General features: G+C 32.8%; 2 protein-coding genes across 7 annotated transcripts in view; both read right to left on the bottom strand.

The window, feature by feature from the left end:
- LOC147846951 (E3 SUMO-protein ligase ZBED1-like) overlaps positions 1 to 16,940 on the bottom strand; it is a 56,046-nt gene that overhangs the window by 37,028 nt on the left and 2,078 nt on the right. The window contains exon 2 of the mRNA XM_088649512.1: positions 81 to 211. The gene's annotated coding sequence lies outside the window, so the exon portion shown is untranslated. The remainder of the gene's footprint in view (positions 1 to 80; positions 212 to 16,940) is intronic.
- gpm6ab (glycoprotein M6Ab) overlaps positions 1 to 16,940 on the bottom strand; it is a 107,585-nt gene that overhangs the window by 10,374 nt on the left and 80,271 nt on the right. For 4 of the 6 annotated variants that reach the window (XM_087235496.1, NM_214687.1, XM_087235495.1 and 1 more), the window contains 3 exon segments: positions 7,119 to 7,311; positions 1,770 to 1,926; positions 459 to 633 (listed from right to left, as the gene is read on the bottom strand). In XM_087235496.1, coding sequence (XP_087091622.1) covers positions 459 to 633; positions 1,770 to 1,926; positions 7,119 to 7,311 — 525 coding nt within the window. 6 annotated transcript variants of the gene reach the window in all.

Genomic DNA, 16,940 nt, shown 5'->3' on the forward strand with positions numbered 1-16,940 from the left:
ATGTCCCAAAAGAAAGCTTCATGACAATTATTACTTTCCAAATTTTAAATTAGAGATATAGTTAAAATAAATCTCGGCACCACATAATAATAATAATAATAATAATGCATACATATAAATATATATATATATATATATATATATATATATATATATATATATATATATATATATATATATATATATATATATATATATATATCAAAATGGGCTACTATATAATATTAGGTTCCTGGACCTAAAAAAGCAAGAAGGACACTTTTAAATCCACCCCAGTAGGAGAGGTTGAAAGTGTAGAAAGAATTCTTAGATTTTTAAGTCATCAAGTCAGCCTTATAGCCATCTGGACTTGGGATTCATTATTAACTTATGCACTTAATAATCCTCAAATGTGACTAGAAAACAGCATTCCCATTCATAGATCTATATTTGATTTGATCAGAAATGTAGCTACGCACCGTACTGACGCAGGTCAAAGCAAAGGTTAGCGCTGTTCACCGAAGAGAGAGAGCCCTCCAGCAGAGTCATGTTCTGACAAGTGTTCCAGATGTTGAAGTACATGAAGACCGGCAGAGAGGTGAAGGCTGTGACTCCCAGCCAGGCCAACATGAAGATATAAGTAAGCATGATGAACTGAAAGAGATATGTACACAGTATGTTACTTGATAGGTTTAAAGAAAATGTCATAATGCACCATATTCAATAAACCAAATATTATATCAATACAGATCTGTCAATTCAAAATCAGGTGTATGAGATATCAGATGTCAAAACAAGTTCATAAGAATTATATCACCATTTTACTTGCAATAAAATGTTTTGATATCTCTTTTTACCAGAAGCAAAAGGTTAGCAAAACACAAAACTTATATTAAATTATAAAATAATTGTGTTCCTTTTATGGTCATATCGCCGTTCCCTAATAAAATATATTATAAAATATTTGAACTTTGAAGACCACAATTAAACGTTGATTTTGCATTATAATGTTTAAAGGGTCATGAAACTCTGATATTAGTTTTAATTGTAGGATAAAACTGTTGTTTTATTTTATAAGGGATTTCAATTATACACCATATAAATATCACAGTGACGTTGAAAAGACCTAAGTATTATCTTTGCTATGAAAGATGCTTTAAACTATGAGGTCATAAACAGTATTTGAAGTAATTGTCATATACAGTTGATTAGGGCTGCACAACATCATCATCATTATCGCAATATTTGTGCATCTGCAATAGTCACATCACAGGATCAGGAATGTTCAGTCTGAATTATGGTTTACCAGAAGCTATAGAATTGTATTTAATCACTGTATTTATTTGACAAATTACTTACAATTTTGTCCTGTTTTTTAGTCAAAATATCTTTTCAAAGCAAAAATTAGATCATTTTACTTACCTCGTGCACTGGCAGATCATTTTAACTCTTAACTTTGACTTTGAAGTTGAAAACAAAACAATATATTTACTTGCTACAATAATTTCTTTGATAATTAGACTAGAAACAAGACAAAGCAAAGTAATTGTGATTATTTAATGTCTGTACCTGAGTAATGTTAGACTCCCCAGAAAATCATCAAATATTGCCATAAAACTCTTGTGAAACTGTATTTATATCACAATAATTAAATACCCTTAAAAAGACAGAAGGGCATATTGTATTAAAATAACAGCAAAGGTGCATAAAGGATGACTGAATATAAATTTCTGGGTGAACTGACCCCTTCTTCTGCGCATTAGTTCTTTTAAATGGTTGTCTGATCTTACCCAGGCACTAACACAGCGCCCACAGGTGGTGATCTTGAAGTCTCCATAGAGATCCCGGATGGCACCAGTGGTGAAAAATCCCTCCACCATCAGCAAAATACCATAGACAAAAAAAGCTGCTGCCACTCCATAGATCACATACTTGAAGATGTCAATCCTGAGAAGATAAAATGACTATATTATATTTCCTCCAGCAAAACGTTACTGTTATCTCACACTGAATAGTAATTCGACAAGATGATAAAGATAACAGTACGCACAGTGCATCTGTAGTTGGTGTAGCACAAACAATGCCTAATAATTCATTCCTTTTATTTAAATCATAGTTTATTTTGCAAGGTACAGCTAGTCAGCTTACTACAACCTCAGTTAATTAGCTTAGCTAAGCAAGTTATTGCACAACAGTGGTTTTGTTCAGTGAGAAAAAAATCTTAAGGGGCTAATAATATTGACCTTCGAACCATGTTTATCCCTTTTTTTTTTATAAATACTTTCACATGCTGCCTGCATATTATTACCACAGTATTTGTAGAATACAGTGTCACCAGGCTTATTTTTTTAAGCTATACAACAAATATACAGTTGAAGTCATAATTATTAGCCCCTCTTTGATTTTTTTTTCTTTTTTAAATGTTTCTTAAATGATGTTTAACAGAGCAAGGAAATTTTCACTGCATGTCTAATAATATTTTTTCTTCTGGAGAAAGTCGTATGTGTTTTATTTCGGCTAGAATAAAAGCAGTTATTAATTTTTTAAACACTATTTTAATGTCAACATTATTAGCCCCTTTAAGTTATATATTTTTTTCAATAGTGTACAGAACAAACCATCATTACACAATAACTTGCCTAATTACCCTAACCTGCCTATATAACCTAATTAACCTAGTTAAGCCTTTAAATGTTACTTTAAGCTGGATAGAATTGTCTTGAAAAACATGTAGTAAAATCATTTACTGATATCTTGGGAAAGATATCAGTTATTAGAGATGAGTTATTAAAAGTATTATGTTTAGAAATGTGTTGAAGAAATCTAAAAAATAATCAGGGGGTCTAATAATTCAGGGGGGCTATTAATTCTGACTTCAACTGTATATCATTATATGTAACTTACAAATAATATATTTAATTATATAAATTAAAAACACTGACATCCAGAGCCATTCATAATGTATTCTGCTTTGCATTTAGAGCAGTGGATGACAAAAATGCAGTTTGTTTATTGCAGAAGCAATGTTAAAGAGCATTTAGATTAAATACATACAGTTATCAATTTATTATTAAACATTCTATAATATACAAGCTATTTTTTGTAGTTACCATTGTTGTGAATGGGCCTTAGCTCAAAAGTGTTTTCATAAAATTGGATGAAAAGGCTGAAAATAAAATGCGCTGCCTCACACTCATCTCATGCATTATTTCTTCCTCCACCCACTCATTTCTCCAGTACTCTCCATCCACCCTGCTCTCCTTCCCACCGGTGCAGTTCCGGTGAGCAGGTGTGCTTGGATGATCTGGTGTGATTTCAGAACACTTAATTCTGTGAATGGGACTTAGGCCAAAACCCAACTCAGCCCAAAAAAAAATGTCTTGGCCAAAGTGACTGTGTGTGTGTGTGTGTCACGTTTCTTATGTGCTTAAATATGTGTGGGGGAAAACATATTCCTACATAACACTTGTCGTAAAATCAAAGGTTCATGGAGTTCTTTTTTTTTCCATTCACTCAGCAAATACTGTTACAAATAAACAATTCTTTATAAACGCCTGGGGCCTCATGTATCAACGCTGCGTACGCACAAAAACTTTGCGTACGCCAGGTTTCACGCTCAGAATCGCTCACGTTTGGATTTACTAACAATGAACTGAACGTGGGAATGTGCGCAGGTTCACGGCAGCTTTCTGGCAGGCGTACGCACATTTTTTGTGCGTGTCTGTTTTATTTCCATTGGCGACTCCTAGAGGCAGTTGTGTTAAATTCCTCTCTACAAAGTGTCTGAGCCATGCAATGGCAGCTGTATGAGACGGGTTCAGCAGGTATATAAGGTTTCCATACCATACAGTTGACCAGTTAAACATTAAAGCACAATTTGCAGCAGTCGCCTGTTTTCCCAATGTAATCTGAGCGATCTACCGCACGCACATTGCTATAAAGACACTATCTGAAGATGAATTTGCATGCGTGAATCAGAAACATTTCCATTCAATAAATGTGCAAATAAAATATGATGCTTATTGATATGAACTTATTGATGATTCCTACTTGTCTTTCTCGTGATAAATAGTAGGCAATATCTGATATGTAGCAGGGGAAAAAACAAGAAAGAATTCATCAGACGCTGGAATCGAGTCGAGTTCATGCTCGAACGTATCAATTCATGAACACATGCGTCTAACGAGCGCGCCACTGAGACTGTTAAGCGTACTGCAACACTTCACAGATATAAACCACACTATTTCTTTTTTTTAATGCACTCAGTGCGATATGTTCAGACCCAACTGTGTTGACCGCATCAGCTAAACTCTCCCACTCTATTTTTTTCTTTTGTTGTTAATTCCGGAGAACAAACTTGCAAATAACACCGCTTTTCTCCGGTCTACCTCCGAAAGCAGCACCTCCAATTCACATTCTGTTCAAAGTTTCTCTTTTTGCTTGCTTTTGCCATTGCTTTTTCGTTGGGTTTTGCCATTAGCATAGTCATTAGCATATTCATACGGGGGAGGAGGCAGGGAGGGGTTTTGTGCTCGTGCATGTTGCGCTCAGTTTCACGTTCATTCAGATGTACAAAAGAATATGCGTGAGATTCGGCGTACGCAGTGTTTCATACATCTGAATTTTTTTCTGCGTACGCACATTTACAGCTTTGTGCGTACGCAATGTTTTAGTAAGATTTCCACGCAAGTCTTCGTACATGAGGCCCCTGGATATGCCAACAACACTAATTATAGTAGCATCCACACCAACACATGATAATGTTTCTCTTAATTTATGTTCTTGATGTTTCTCTTAGTAAAAGCTATTTAATGCAATATGGACTATCAATGCAGGATGGACTTGACCATCAATGTTTCTAATTATTCAGCTCTAAAAAAAAATCTGCTGAAAGTTATTAAATGTTTTCTTTGCATTAAGCATTTGGTGTGTGTGACCTATGCCATTATTATTTTAATTTTTTTTCTTTTTATATGGTTTTGATACAAATAAGTACAACATACAGCATTAAGTAATTGAACTGTGTTGCAAAATTAATAAATGCATACAGTATATACACATAACATAAAATAAGGCAACAGTATTTCACACTGTGAAGCACAACAGGGTAATTCACATTATAAACGGGTTTTCTCAGTCATCCGTTGAGGCAACACTCCGAATAAAATTTTCCCACATGTCCATATCTCCATGATTCTGAAAAGTCAACACTGTATAATAATACCTGTGTATGTCTAGTAACACTTTATATTGGCTAAACTTGCTTCTTTTTATAAAGCTTTCACTGTTAGACAGAATTCTTTTCCAAGTATCTTTGTTTATATCATTGTCTCTCTCCCAAATCAGTCTCAGGTTATCACAGTTCCTAACAGACACACAACGTCATAAGACGTTAGTATTAGGTTAGATTTAGGTTATTTAATTTGATGTCCAATAACGATGTGAAATGACATTGATATTTGATTGATTTTAAGTTCTGTTGGAAAGTGACCAAAATCCAATGTCAAGCCAACGTTATATTGATATATTCATTCGTCAGGTATGGCAGCCAAAATCAGGTGTCTACGGCATACTGGCAATGCCAAGCTATACCATGATTAGATGTTGATATTTGTTGTTTTTAGGTTGCGCTGGAAAGTAATCAAAATGCAATGTCTGTCTGACGTTGGACATTAAATGGCCTGACTTTGGGTTCTGACATCAACACAATTTTTATTTCCAAACTAAATGCAACATGCCATGACGTTGTGGTACAACGTCAATCTGACATCATGTTGATATCCTGCTGGGTTATTACCATCAATCCTTAAGCAGAATTTATCAAATGTAGATGGTATTTTAAGGGGCTTTCGTAGCTCATAAAAATTGTCCAATACATTTTTTTGGGTTTTAAACGAGTTTTGGTCGCCCAAGCCTTTTTTAATGTATTAGGAATATTAAGTATTTTGGGATACCATTTCAACTAAAATCTTTTACACCTTTAATAACTTTTTACTCATCTATTTACAGGAAAGCGGCATTTTGGTGGCCTGAAAAGGCAAACCTTGAACACGTTGCTTGTTTTTGAAAATTATACTGTTATCTTCTTTGTTTGAACTAAAACATAATATTAAACACAAATAAACACAATAAACATGGCCGAGCATAGAAGCAAGTATGATATGCAGGTACATAGAGTTTGTTTAAGTAACATTACATACCACTGAATTTTATTTATTTATTTTTTTTGTAAATCAATATTAACAGGGATTTATTTGACATTTTTAATTTTATTTATCTTTATCCTTATTTTTTTCATTATTAGGTTTGTTACAATGATCTAATCATAAGCAATTTAGTATTGTTACAGGCATAATTGCTCATTATAGACAAAACATTTAAACAATGCACAATGTGTTTTCTTTTTTTCTTTTTTTTTCTTTTTTGCTTTACTTAGTCTATATTAACATGATTTAACATAATTAAAATAACTACAAGTGCTGTTTCAAACACAGACAAAACAGATATGTCCAGATTTGATGATTAATATTTAACAATAAAAACAGTAATGTTTGCTGGTTAAAATATGATTCATAATGTCAAAATATAAAACCTAATAAGAAATGTGTATATTTATATAAGGATGGAAACAATCATTTATTTTTTTACAAATAATTTGTGAAATGTATATCTTTAAGAGTGATTTTACATTAAAAATAGTCATTTTCAATTGATTTAAAGGAAAACCTTTTAAAATGCAACATCTCATTTTCAAGGGGGTCCCATAAAGACATGACAAAAAAGCTAAACAAAAATAAAAAGTGCTATTGCAAACACAGAAGCTCTTCCAAAAAACAAAAGTGTAATGATCACTCTATACTCTATATGTTAATCGTTATAGTAATGATCATGACATCTGCATGAATTGAACAGGCCTTTAAAGACAACATGTATTCATTAAAACTGCATAGTTATAAACCACATGACACAGAAGTCACATTAATTTATAATAACTTCAAATCTTGTGTTCTTAGTAATCGTATCAGATAAAACTGCCTCATTAGAACTTCTGAGAAAATTATTTAGTTCTTTAACATTCGAAAGCTTGACTTTTTTCCTTCCTTTTGTTTCATTTAGTGCAACTTTATGGTGCGACTCACATGGTAAAGACATCCAGGGCATCAACAGGCGACCGGACGACATCAAAGTAGGTCTGCAGGATGGTGACGGTGCCAGAAAGAGCCTCATGTCCACAGCCACAGAAGAGAGCAACACCGGCGTACAGCAGGATAGTGGCGATCAGAGAGGCATACGGGATCCCACTCAGACATTTGAGGCAGCATTCAGAGCAACCTGTCAACAACAGCAAGAGTCAGGTCAGAAGTGCTACTCATATGTAACAGATAAAACAAAAAAATCAAAATCAGATGTACCTGATTAGAAACAGCCAAAATGCTCCTTTTGGTTTAATAATTTATTTCAGCAAGGATGGTTTAAATTGATCAAATGAAAGAGTGAAGACTTAAATAGTTAAAAAAAACTGTTAAAAATAAATGCTTACAATAATTAAACATTTAGGCGTGTTTGTTGCTTTCAGTAAACATTTTACTAATTGTGTATAATAATTATTAATATAATGATTAGTAATATTAAGATCTTCAAAAATAAAATATGAATAATAATATTACAAATTATGAAGATGATGAGTATTATAATAATCATTATTTTTATTTCATCTTCTATAATAATAATAATAATTATTATTATTATTAATAGTAGTAGTAGTAGTAGTAGTATTTATTATTATTATTTAGATCTTCGACAAAAATAATCATTGTCATCATCATCATCATAAATAAGACTTAAAGAGTAAAAGGCATGTTTCCAGTAAGTAATTTCAAAGCAAAGTCATTACACGGTTATTTAGTGCAATCTATACCCCTGCTGATAAAGCCATAAAAACTATTTATTTAAAGTAACAGCATCAATGGCCCAGCAATTCAAAGACATAATTCCTTTAGGTTTACACTGAACAGCAAAGACTAACATCAATTTAGAGCAGGACAGTTTATGCGCAGCACATAAAAATTCTGAATTAGAGTTCCATCAGTCTATTACCTAACACTGACTGGAAACAGTTTCACTGGATAAAATTTGCACGGTGGCAAGAGAACATCCATTCACACTTATGTCACAGGAAGGAAGTTTACTGTCACTCTGACCAATCACAGCCCCCACAGTTGACAGATTCATGGACACAATTCAACTGCACGCAAGGCAATATCCAAGGCAACACTGCAAAAGTCAAAAACGGCACCACTGGTGGTTATTCTGCAGCGCGACACAGCACTGATTTATGACTCATCATAAACAAAGCCCACCAGTACAGGGGGATGAACATACTGTTACAGATAAGGAAGATGTTCACTAATATGTAGACTACTGTGGCTTCCCATTATACTACAATTTCTAATTTATAACGTAATACAACTATACAATGCCTTTAAAAAATACTGATACTCATTTTGAAAACAAAGGGGATTATTGCCACAGCATTCATTAAAAATACAAGTTGTATGCATGTTTATTTCCTTATTTGTCAGAGTTTAAAAAAAAGCATGGCTCAGTGTTTTTTTTTTTTTTTTAACAATTGTTCTAGTCAGGCAAATAGTTTTGATTTTCATGTTCATTGTAAAATTGTTCACTGATCTGTTTTGTTTTCCTAATTGTTGTTATTTTATGGGAGGCATTCGGGTTGACCAATCAGGTTAATGCATTTGACTTCATTTCACTTAATTTTCTTTTATAGCTTAATTTTTTTTTTTGGCATAAACTTTCACCTACGTGCTGTGTTGAACTATGAATTCATACGAATTAGCCACTAAACTGACAAAACGTAAACTAGTTATGTTTCCTCATGGAACTAAGCTAAAAAGGCCTGTCACGAAAAAGAATTTTAGTGATGCGGTATATTGTCAAAGAATTTGTTGCAATAAGTGCTATTATTGTCATTTTGAGATAACTTTATGCCACTGATCATTTGATGACTATATAACAGCATAATAATGCAAACAGCCATAAACACTTTAAAATACTTAAGGTTAAGGTCATTTAGATTCTATAATATGATGTTTAAAAGGTAAGTGTCCTTTTATATATACATTAACGATCAAACGTTTGGGGTTGTTTTTATTTTCTATTTCTTTTAAAGAAAATTATTCTGTTTATCAAGGCAGCATTTATTAAATGTAAAAAAAAAAGTTAAAATGTAAAATATTTATTAAAATTTTAAATAACTGCTTTCTTATTATAGTTTTAAATGAAATTATTAATCCAGTCATTATTGCTTTTATTACTATTAACATTAATAATAACAACAATACTACTACTTATACTACTACTACTACTACTACTGCTAATAATAATAATAATAATTAATAATTAATATTAGAGTAATTTCTGAAGGATCATGTGACTCTGAAGACTGAAGTAATGAAGCTGAAAATTCATCTTTAAAGTCACTAGAATAACTTATTAAATTATAAATTACTTTTGAACAATTATTTTATGGTGCAATAACATTTTACAATTTTATAATTTGTACTGTATTGGTGAGCAGGAGAAGCTTATTTTAAAACAATTAAAAACGCTACTGACACCAAATTTTTGACCTGTAGTGTATATATACTAACTATAGCATTTCTTTTTAGGTAAATGCCCAATTATAAACTTCAACAGCAGTGAGGTAAAATGTAAATTCTAAAATAGCTTTAACGTTATTTGTGAAAAAATAAATAAATAAATATATATATATATATATATATATATATATATATATATATATATATATATATATATATATATATATATATATATATATATATATATATATATATATTGCAATGGCAAAAATGATTGAGGTCATCCCCAAGTATTGCACAGTAAGTCGATATATTGATTGTTGTGACAGGCCTAGTATCAACACAAATGTAGATTCTTTCTTTTCGAGACAAAAAATGCCTGCAGCAATGACTTAATATGAGCTGAAGCTGAATGCTCACGGTTCTTGAGTTTACATCTCGTCCCAGAAATTCAATTGGAGCTATGCCATTGTATCTGCATTCTCCTCGCTCCTAGCAGCATAGCCCCAGAACCTGCTGTTTACAGGAGTGTGGATAATGTGTATTTTGCAGCAGTGACCCAGCTGTTACAGACTCACACCTCCATTACACCTTAAGAAAAGCCTGCAGCTCGAAATGCACTGGAGAGCAGGAGAGCGTCACTGCATCAAAACACGCATTACAGTATGTAAGCCTGCATGGCTGATTCTAGAGTAATGCACAAATTAAAAAAAGATAACGACCTTTACTTATTAATCACACAGTGCATTAGTAGAGTGTGCTGGAATTTCAATCAGTGCCCAGACATTTCATACAGTATGAGCTTATACTTCTGGTGTAATAGTACTTTTGTTTAGTATTTAAGCAGGAATGCAGTCAAAGCTCAGTGGAATATGCACAATATGGGTTAAATTGTCATTTTGGCAGTTTATTTTTTTTATTTTTTATTTTTTGACTAAATTCTGGATTGCTTCAGCCCAGCATTTTTAAGGCAAAAAACAAAGTTACTTTGTAAATACATACATAAGATTACGAAGAAGTTTTATTAAAATACATGCCTTTTATGAGTTATAGTGTGTCATAATTTATTACATAATTGTATTTTTTTATTTGACTTTTTTTGATCTTATCTTATCTTATCTTATCTTATCTTATCTTATCTTATCTTATCTTATCTTATCTTATCTTATCTTATCTTATCTTTTCTTATCTTATCTTATCTTATCTTACCTATCTTATCTGATTTTGTTTTGTTTTATTTTATTTTCGGCTTGGTTTCTTTATTAATCACACAGAAATGCCAACTGACCCAGCCGAGGCTCGTACCAGCAACCATCTTGTTCCACCGTGACACCCCTATTTTATTCTAATTTAATCTATATTTTATTTTTATTTATTTATGATTATTTTTATCTTTATATACATTTAAAATTATTGTTCATCCATTTACTTATTATTATTATTAATATTATTATTATTATTATTAATTTGTATTATTATTATTATTATTGCAATTGTTTTATTCATTATGAATATTTATATAATTTATTTAGTCTTTCCTTAGCATTGTTAAAATGAGCATTGTCTGTCGTTGTTTTAATGTGTTTTGTGATTAACAGTTAAAATGTTAATAAAAGGATGCAATAACAAAAAAATAATACTACTTTGAACTTTGCAATTTTAAATTTGTATTTAGTTTTTTCTCCTTGTAAACATTTGGTTTGGCCAGTTTTTTAAACCAAGAATAATAATTAACATATTTAAAAGGTGTTATAGCTTTCTGAATAAACAACGATTTTGTGAAATACCATCAAAATTCAGTTTACAATTAATGTCTTGTTAAAAATAGCATTCGTATTTCATATATACAGTAAGCCTCTTTTTATGCCTAAAAAAAAAAACAGGATAGAACATTGACCAGGAGGCGACGCGGTGGCACAGTAAGTAGTCCTGTCGCCTCACAGCAAGAAGGTCGCTGGTTCGAGCCTTGGCTGGGTCAGGTGGCATTTCTGTGTGGAGTTTGCGTGTTCTCCCTGCGTTCACGTGGGTTTCCCCCACAAGTCCAAAGACATGCAGTAAAGGTGAATTGGGTACGCTAAAATTGTCCGTATGTATGTGTGTGAATGAGAGTGTATGGGTGTTTCCCAGTGATGGAAGGGCATCCGTGGCATAAAACATATGCTGGATAAGTTGGAGGTTAATTCTTTTGTGGGGACCCAGGATTAATAAAGGGAATAAGCCAAAAAGATAATGAGTGAATGAATGAACATTGACCAATTCTGTTGCAATTAGAGAATCTAATCAGTGCATTGTGATTGTGATTGGCTCCTTTATTTAGAAGGCAGGACTTGCTCTACAATATTGTTTTGCATTTCTCCCTTTCATAAGTACTATGAGTGCACCACCTTTGTATGTTCACAAAAACACTTATTCAGTTCCCCCTATACCTTCTACTGTACTTCTTATAATTACCAACAAAAATATTAGAACCACTAACGCTGTGGCATATTCCTCTATAATAAAATCAACATACCAGTAAGTGTTTTTACTATACAGTAGCTTGGATTCCTATATCCGATTGTCTATACTGTATATCTAAATGTCCCTTATACCAGATTGACCATGATATTTTTGAGTACTGTGACAAGTCGCTTATTTATCAAGCCAATAAACAGCAGCAAACTGGCATCCCTGTGGTGTGCTTAAGGTGCTGCGAGTCTTGGGAGTATTGAAACAGATTAATGAGGGAGCCAAAGTCTGTTCTTTGATCTCAGTGGGATGAGACAAGAGATCAATACTCAGACTGTCAGTGGAAAACAACCTGGCTCATCAAGCGCATCCCTCTCATGCCATATGCACCCACAAGAAATCTATAATATTGGCAAGGTAGGGATATTGCAGCATGTACGCTTGATTCTAGCTTCTTTAGAGACGATAGTTCGAAAATACTCTAAATCTATTTCTCTGTCCTTGGAAATGGCTCTTTTAAATAGTCTCCCAGTCAAATATTGCTTCAGTAAATAACACCCCATGGTGGATGTTTGGCTCTTTCAGTGTTATTTCACATTCAGAAACAGCAGAGAGTGTTTCAATCGTTATGGATGCCCTCAGGAGGGACGTCTGCAGCACTATTGAAAGCGCATTCATATATAATAATGTAACTTTCTGTTTGTGGTAAATCGGGAACTGCTTGAAGTCATCTGATTCAGGACTCGTTTCATTATATATACAGTAAATGTTGTAAAACAGGGAACAGTGGGCCACTATTATGTCCCATTTGCTGCAGCTCAGTGTGGGTAGGGCTGCAGGGGGAAAACAGGGTTACAATTACAGTAGACTGAAAGACAGTCCTGAAGTTATTGTAAACATAAATTGTTTCCCAATAAAATAGTTTATACATGATGAAATAAGTCTGTTTACTGGACAGGCTAACTAATTAATGAACATTAAATTGTCCTGCCTTTCTTAAACTTTTACTGTATAAAACAGGGGGGCTACAACTGTACTGTGTATATGGGGTGGTTTTCCCGGGGTGCCATTTAAACTAGAACTGCCGCTTAAACTCACAATTGAAAGTCAGTTGAGGAATTAAACCTAAATGATAATTTATCTTTAATTGTAATTTTGCCTTTTTGTTATGCTTTTTGTCTTATTTAATCATTGGGGCTCAAGTCACCCTTGAAAGTATCACATTTTGTGGGGTGAGGGGTTGTTTTTTTTACAAAATAATATATTGATCTAATCATTCCTATTCACAAATAATAAATGAAGCACTAAAATAGACCTGGTGTTAGTGCACTCAAAAGTGCTGTTTACTGTTTGTTCAACTACAATGAGCTGAAACAACACAATTCTTGAGATTTTTTTGCGGACAACCTAAAAGTTTTATGTTCAATCTACTTAAATTTGTACAAACTAATAAGTTAAATTAAAATAATTAATGGTGTCCCAACACAAATACACTATTTGGAACCCAGCTAATTTTTACACTATGGCAGTCACTTTCATAGGAAAGCTAGTGAAAGAAGACAAACACCCTATATTAACTATATTAAGGCTGAGAGAACTAGGGGAGACAATTTTATAAAAGGCCTTAAGTATTAATTCCTTGGCTTAGTCATATATCAGAAAAATTATACTGCTATATCAGCCTGCTTGCCCACAGGTCCAGAAGATCAAAATCAGACACCATTAGAATGGTCATTTCCTATTTTTCCACATATGGACATCTTATATAGACCTCTAGATTACACTTATTTTACCAAAATAAAATACGATCATGCCTCGGTATAATGCCAATAAAAGAATAAAACGGTGAACAAAAAATAACTTTTACACGTATAACCATGACTGCACATCTGCAGTGCCATCACCCAGCAACATCACTGTCTAAAGGCAGGATAGCAGAGAAGGTAATATCCAAATAGCAACAATCCCTCGCTAAATCTTTCAAGCAAACATACCCAACTGGTTCCGAGAGACACATAAAAATAACAAAGGCAGTGCAGGTGTTTATTGCTAAAGATTTGCAGCTGTTTTCGGTGATTGGAGATGTGGGCTTTTGTCATCTTATAAAAGCACTCAATCCGCGTTACGGACTACAGTCTCACATTTTTTCTGCACCAAGATAATTAAGATGGTTTATTTATGTTTACTTAAGTACAAATATGTTTACTTGAAATAGCCAATTTATCTTTATTAACTTCACATGTATGTTTATTTTCAAAGTGTAGGATTTTATGTGTTCCCCAGTTTGTACTTGGGCTACCAGCAGCTGTGGATATTCAGTGTTAAAAATTTATTTATGCAATACACTAGGAACAGGTGTACTTTTCTTGACTTTCAAGTAAAACAAAATGAGTATTGCAATAAATCGTTTTTATTTTTTTCTCCTTAACCTCTTACTGTTTCTATTGCCTATAGAATAAAAAAAACACACGTGTCAAGCCATGAGAACTGAACCGAAAACAGTGTTAAAAAACCGAGGTATGTATTGAACCGTGGGCATCACTTGTGTATATGTATGTAAAAATTGCTGTATAAATAAATATCCATAGATGTGAAAAATATTTATAAATAAATACTTGGTTGTGTGTGTTTCTTTGTATATATGTAATAAATATAAACAGTATGCACAATGTCATACATGTTATGTAAAGACCAGCTTTTATTTTGTATGCAGTTTAGTCTCGATTAATCTTTAAACAGCACTAGGGGTAATACAGTTCAACAACAAATGAAATACAATATTCAATTGTTTAATTTTTAAAGTACTATTTGAAATTAAATGAAACGGAAGAGCAGCCCAAACCTCAAAAGCATATTAGAAAGGCCATCAGAGCTGATGAGGGAAAAATGATGCAATTCAAAAATAGACACTAGACTACTATTCCAGATGCCTGTGTGTTTGATCCTTGTGCAACACTGCTGGAGTAATGCAGGTTTACAACTGGAACACCTGTCTCATTTCCTTTCTGTCCAATGTCTTTAATCCACTGTCAGATCAGTGAATGTGCCACATCTGTCAGGATAACAACAACAGGGCGGATGTCAATTTATTTGGAGTCGCTTCTCATTTTGCATGGTCACATTTGACTTGAAGCCTGTACTGTATCGTCAGCCAGCCTCCCAATTAAAAAGAAGGAATGTTGGAATGCTTGTTACTTATATTTTTGGTGTTGGAAGTGGGAATTAATCGCACCACAGATTTCTGTGGATCAATTGTATAATTGCTCTTTTGTTATTCATAGGAAAACAATACTGCGAATTTCAAAAAATGTCTGGCCATATGTGCAAATATCCTTATCTTACAATCTCAGAAATAAAGGTACGAGAGCTGTCACTGGGATGGTACCTTTTTAAAAGCTACACATTTGTACTTGATGGGTCCATATTTATAATATAGGTACTATTATATACCTCAAAAGTATATAATAGTACCTAATAATTTTTAAGAGGAATACTTTTATACTATTTAGCGACTAATATGTACCCTTAAGGTATTAGTATGGACCTTTCAGGTCAAATTTGTACCTTTTGAAAAGGTACCACCCCAGTGACAGATCACGTACCTTTATTTCGGAGAGTGTACTGAATCAATTAAATGATATTATATTAACTTGGAATGTACTGGAAAACTTTCAAAAAGCACATTTTTAGACTATGGTATCTATATTGAAGGCTACTTTTTTGTAGTCATTAGCTATAGTTTGTTTTATAGTAGCTAATGATGTGCTTCATAATTCTCAAAGCCATTCTCAATGGACATTTTTTAACCTCTGGAAAAAACTATTTTTAAATTTCCTTGCTAATTGTATCTGTGTTGTCTAGTCCAGTGTTAAATGCAAATGCTACAAATTATGCAAAAGATGTTAAAATTGCATGGTATTCTAACAATGTGAGATTCCAACTGAAAATCGAAAACAATGTTTTTTTAAGGGGCACACATTTTAAACATTTTTCAAGATTTAATATAAATCTTTGTGTTTCCAGAATGTGTCTGTAAAGTTTCAGCTTAAAACACCCATCAGATTATTTATTATAACTTTTTAAATCTGTAAAATGGGAACTAATTTAACAGTGTTTTTGTTACCTGTGCCTTTAATGCTAATGAACTGGTTCTCCCTACACACCGTTCCCATGTACTTGTCAATCAATTCGGTGGGCGGAGAAACCGCACTCTTACGTCAGTCCTGTCCAATCAGCTTACAAAATATGATTTTCATCATAGGTGCCCTTTAAGCAGAAGTTAAATTCATAAGTATGAAGTGACAAACTTTAAGCTTTGAATGTTTCAATCAGTTTCATATTGTCTCCATGTGAATTTTGTCCCTGTTTTGTAGCAAACTAGAGTATAGATATCCTTAAAACTAACAGATTGAAACTATTAACTAAAATGTTTTATTTTAATTTTACAACACTTTTAAATAGCTATAATCTAATGGATGCTACAGATGCTTTACTAATGATAGCTTAATTGGGCTTTTACAGGCATAAATGGTGACAACAACTCAAGACTAAAGAACAGGCTAATAAATACAGTTATTATAGTGTTATATCTATTTTGTGGCTCCATTGTGTCACTGAACCACCATTTAAACTTGGTTAAAAAAATCCTCAATGGATTAGCTTCACAATTCAGTACTAGATACTTCAGAGTCTTTGTGTGTGTTTCAGCAATATATTTTCTATTATTTTTAATGTTAAGAAACAATTCTCAGAATTCTATTTACCCAGGCTTTAAACTATGTCCATTTTTTCCAATGTGCTTATATCAAACTATTGTTTATGGAAACAGATGGTAAAACCATTTTGTTGATTCTTATTTACCAATATGTCATACGAACTCAATTATGTCATTAG

Source organism: Danio rerio, chromosome 1, assembly GCF_052040795.2.
Source record: "Danio rerio strain M-AB ecotype USA chromosome 1, GRCz13ab, whole genome shotgun sequence".
Classification (NCBI taxonomy): domain Eukaryota; kingdom Metazoa; phylum Chordata; class Actinopteri; order Cypriniformes; family Danionidae; genus Danio; species Danio rerio.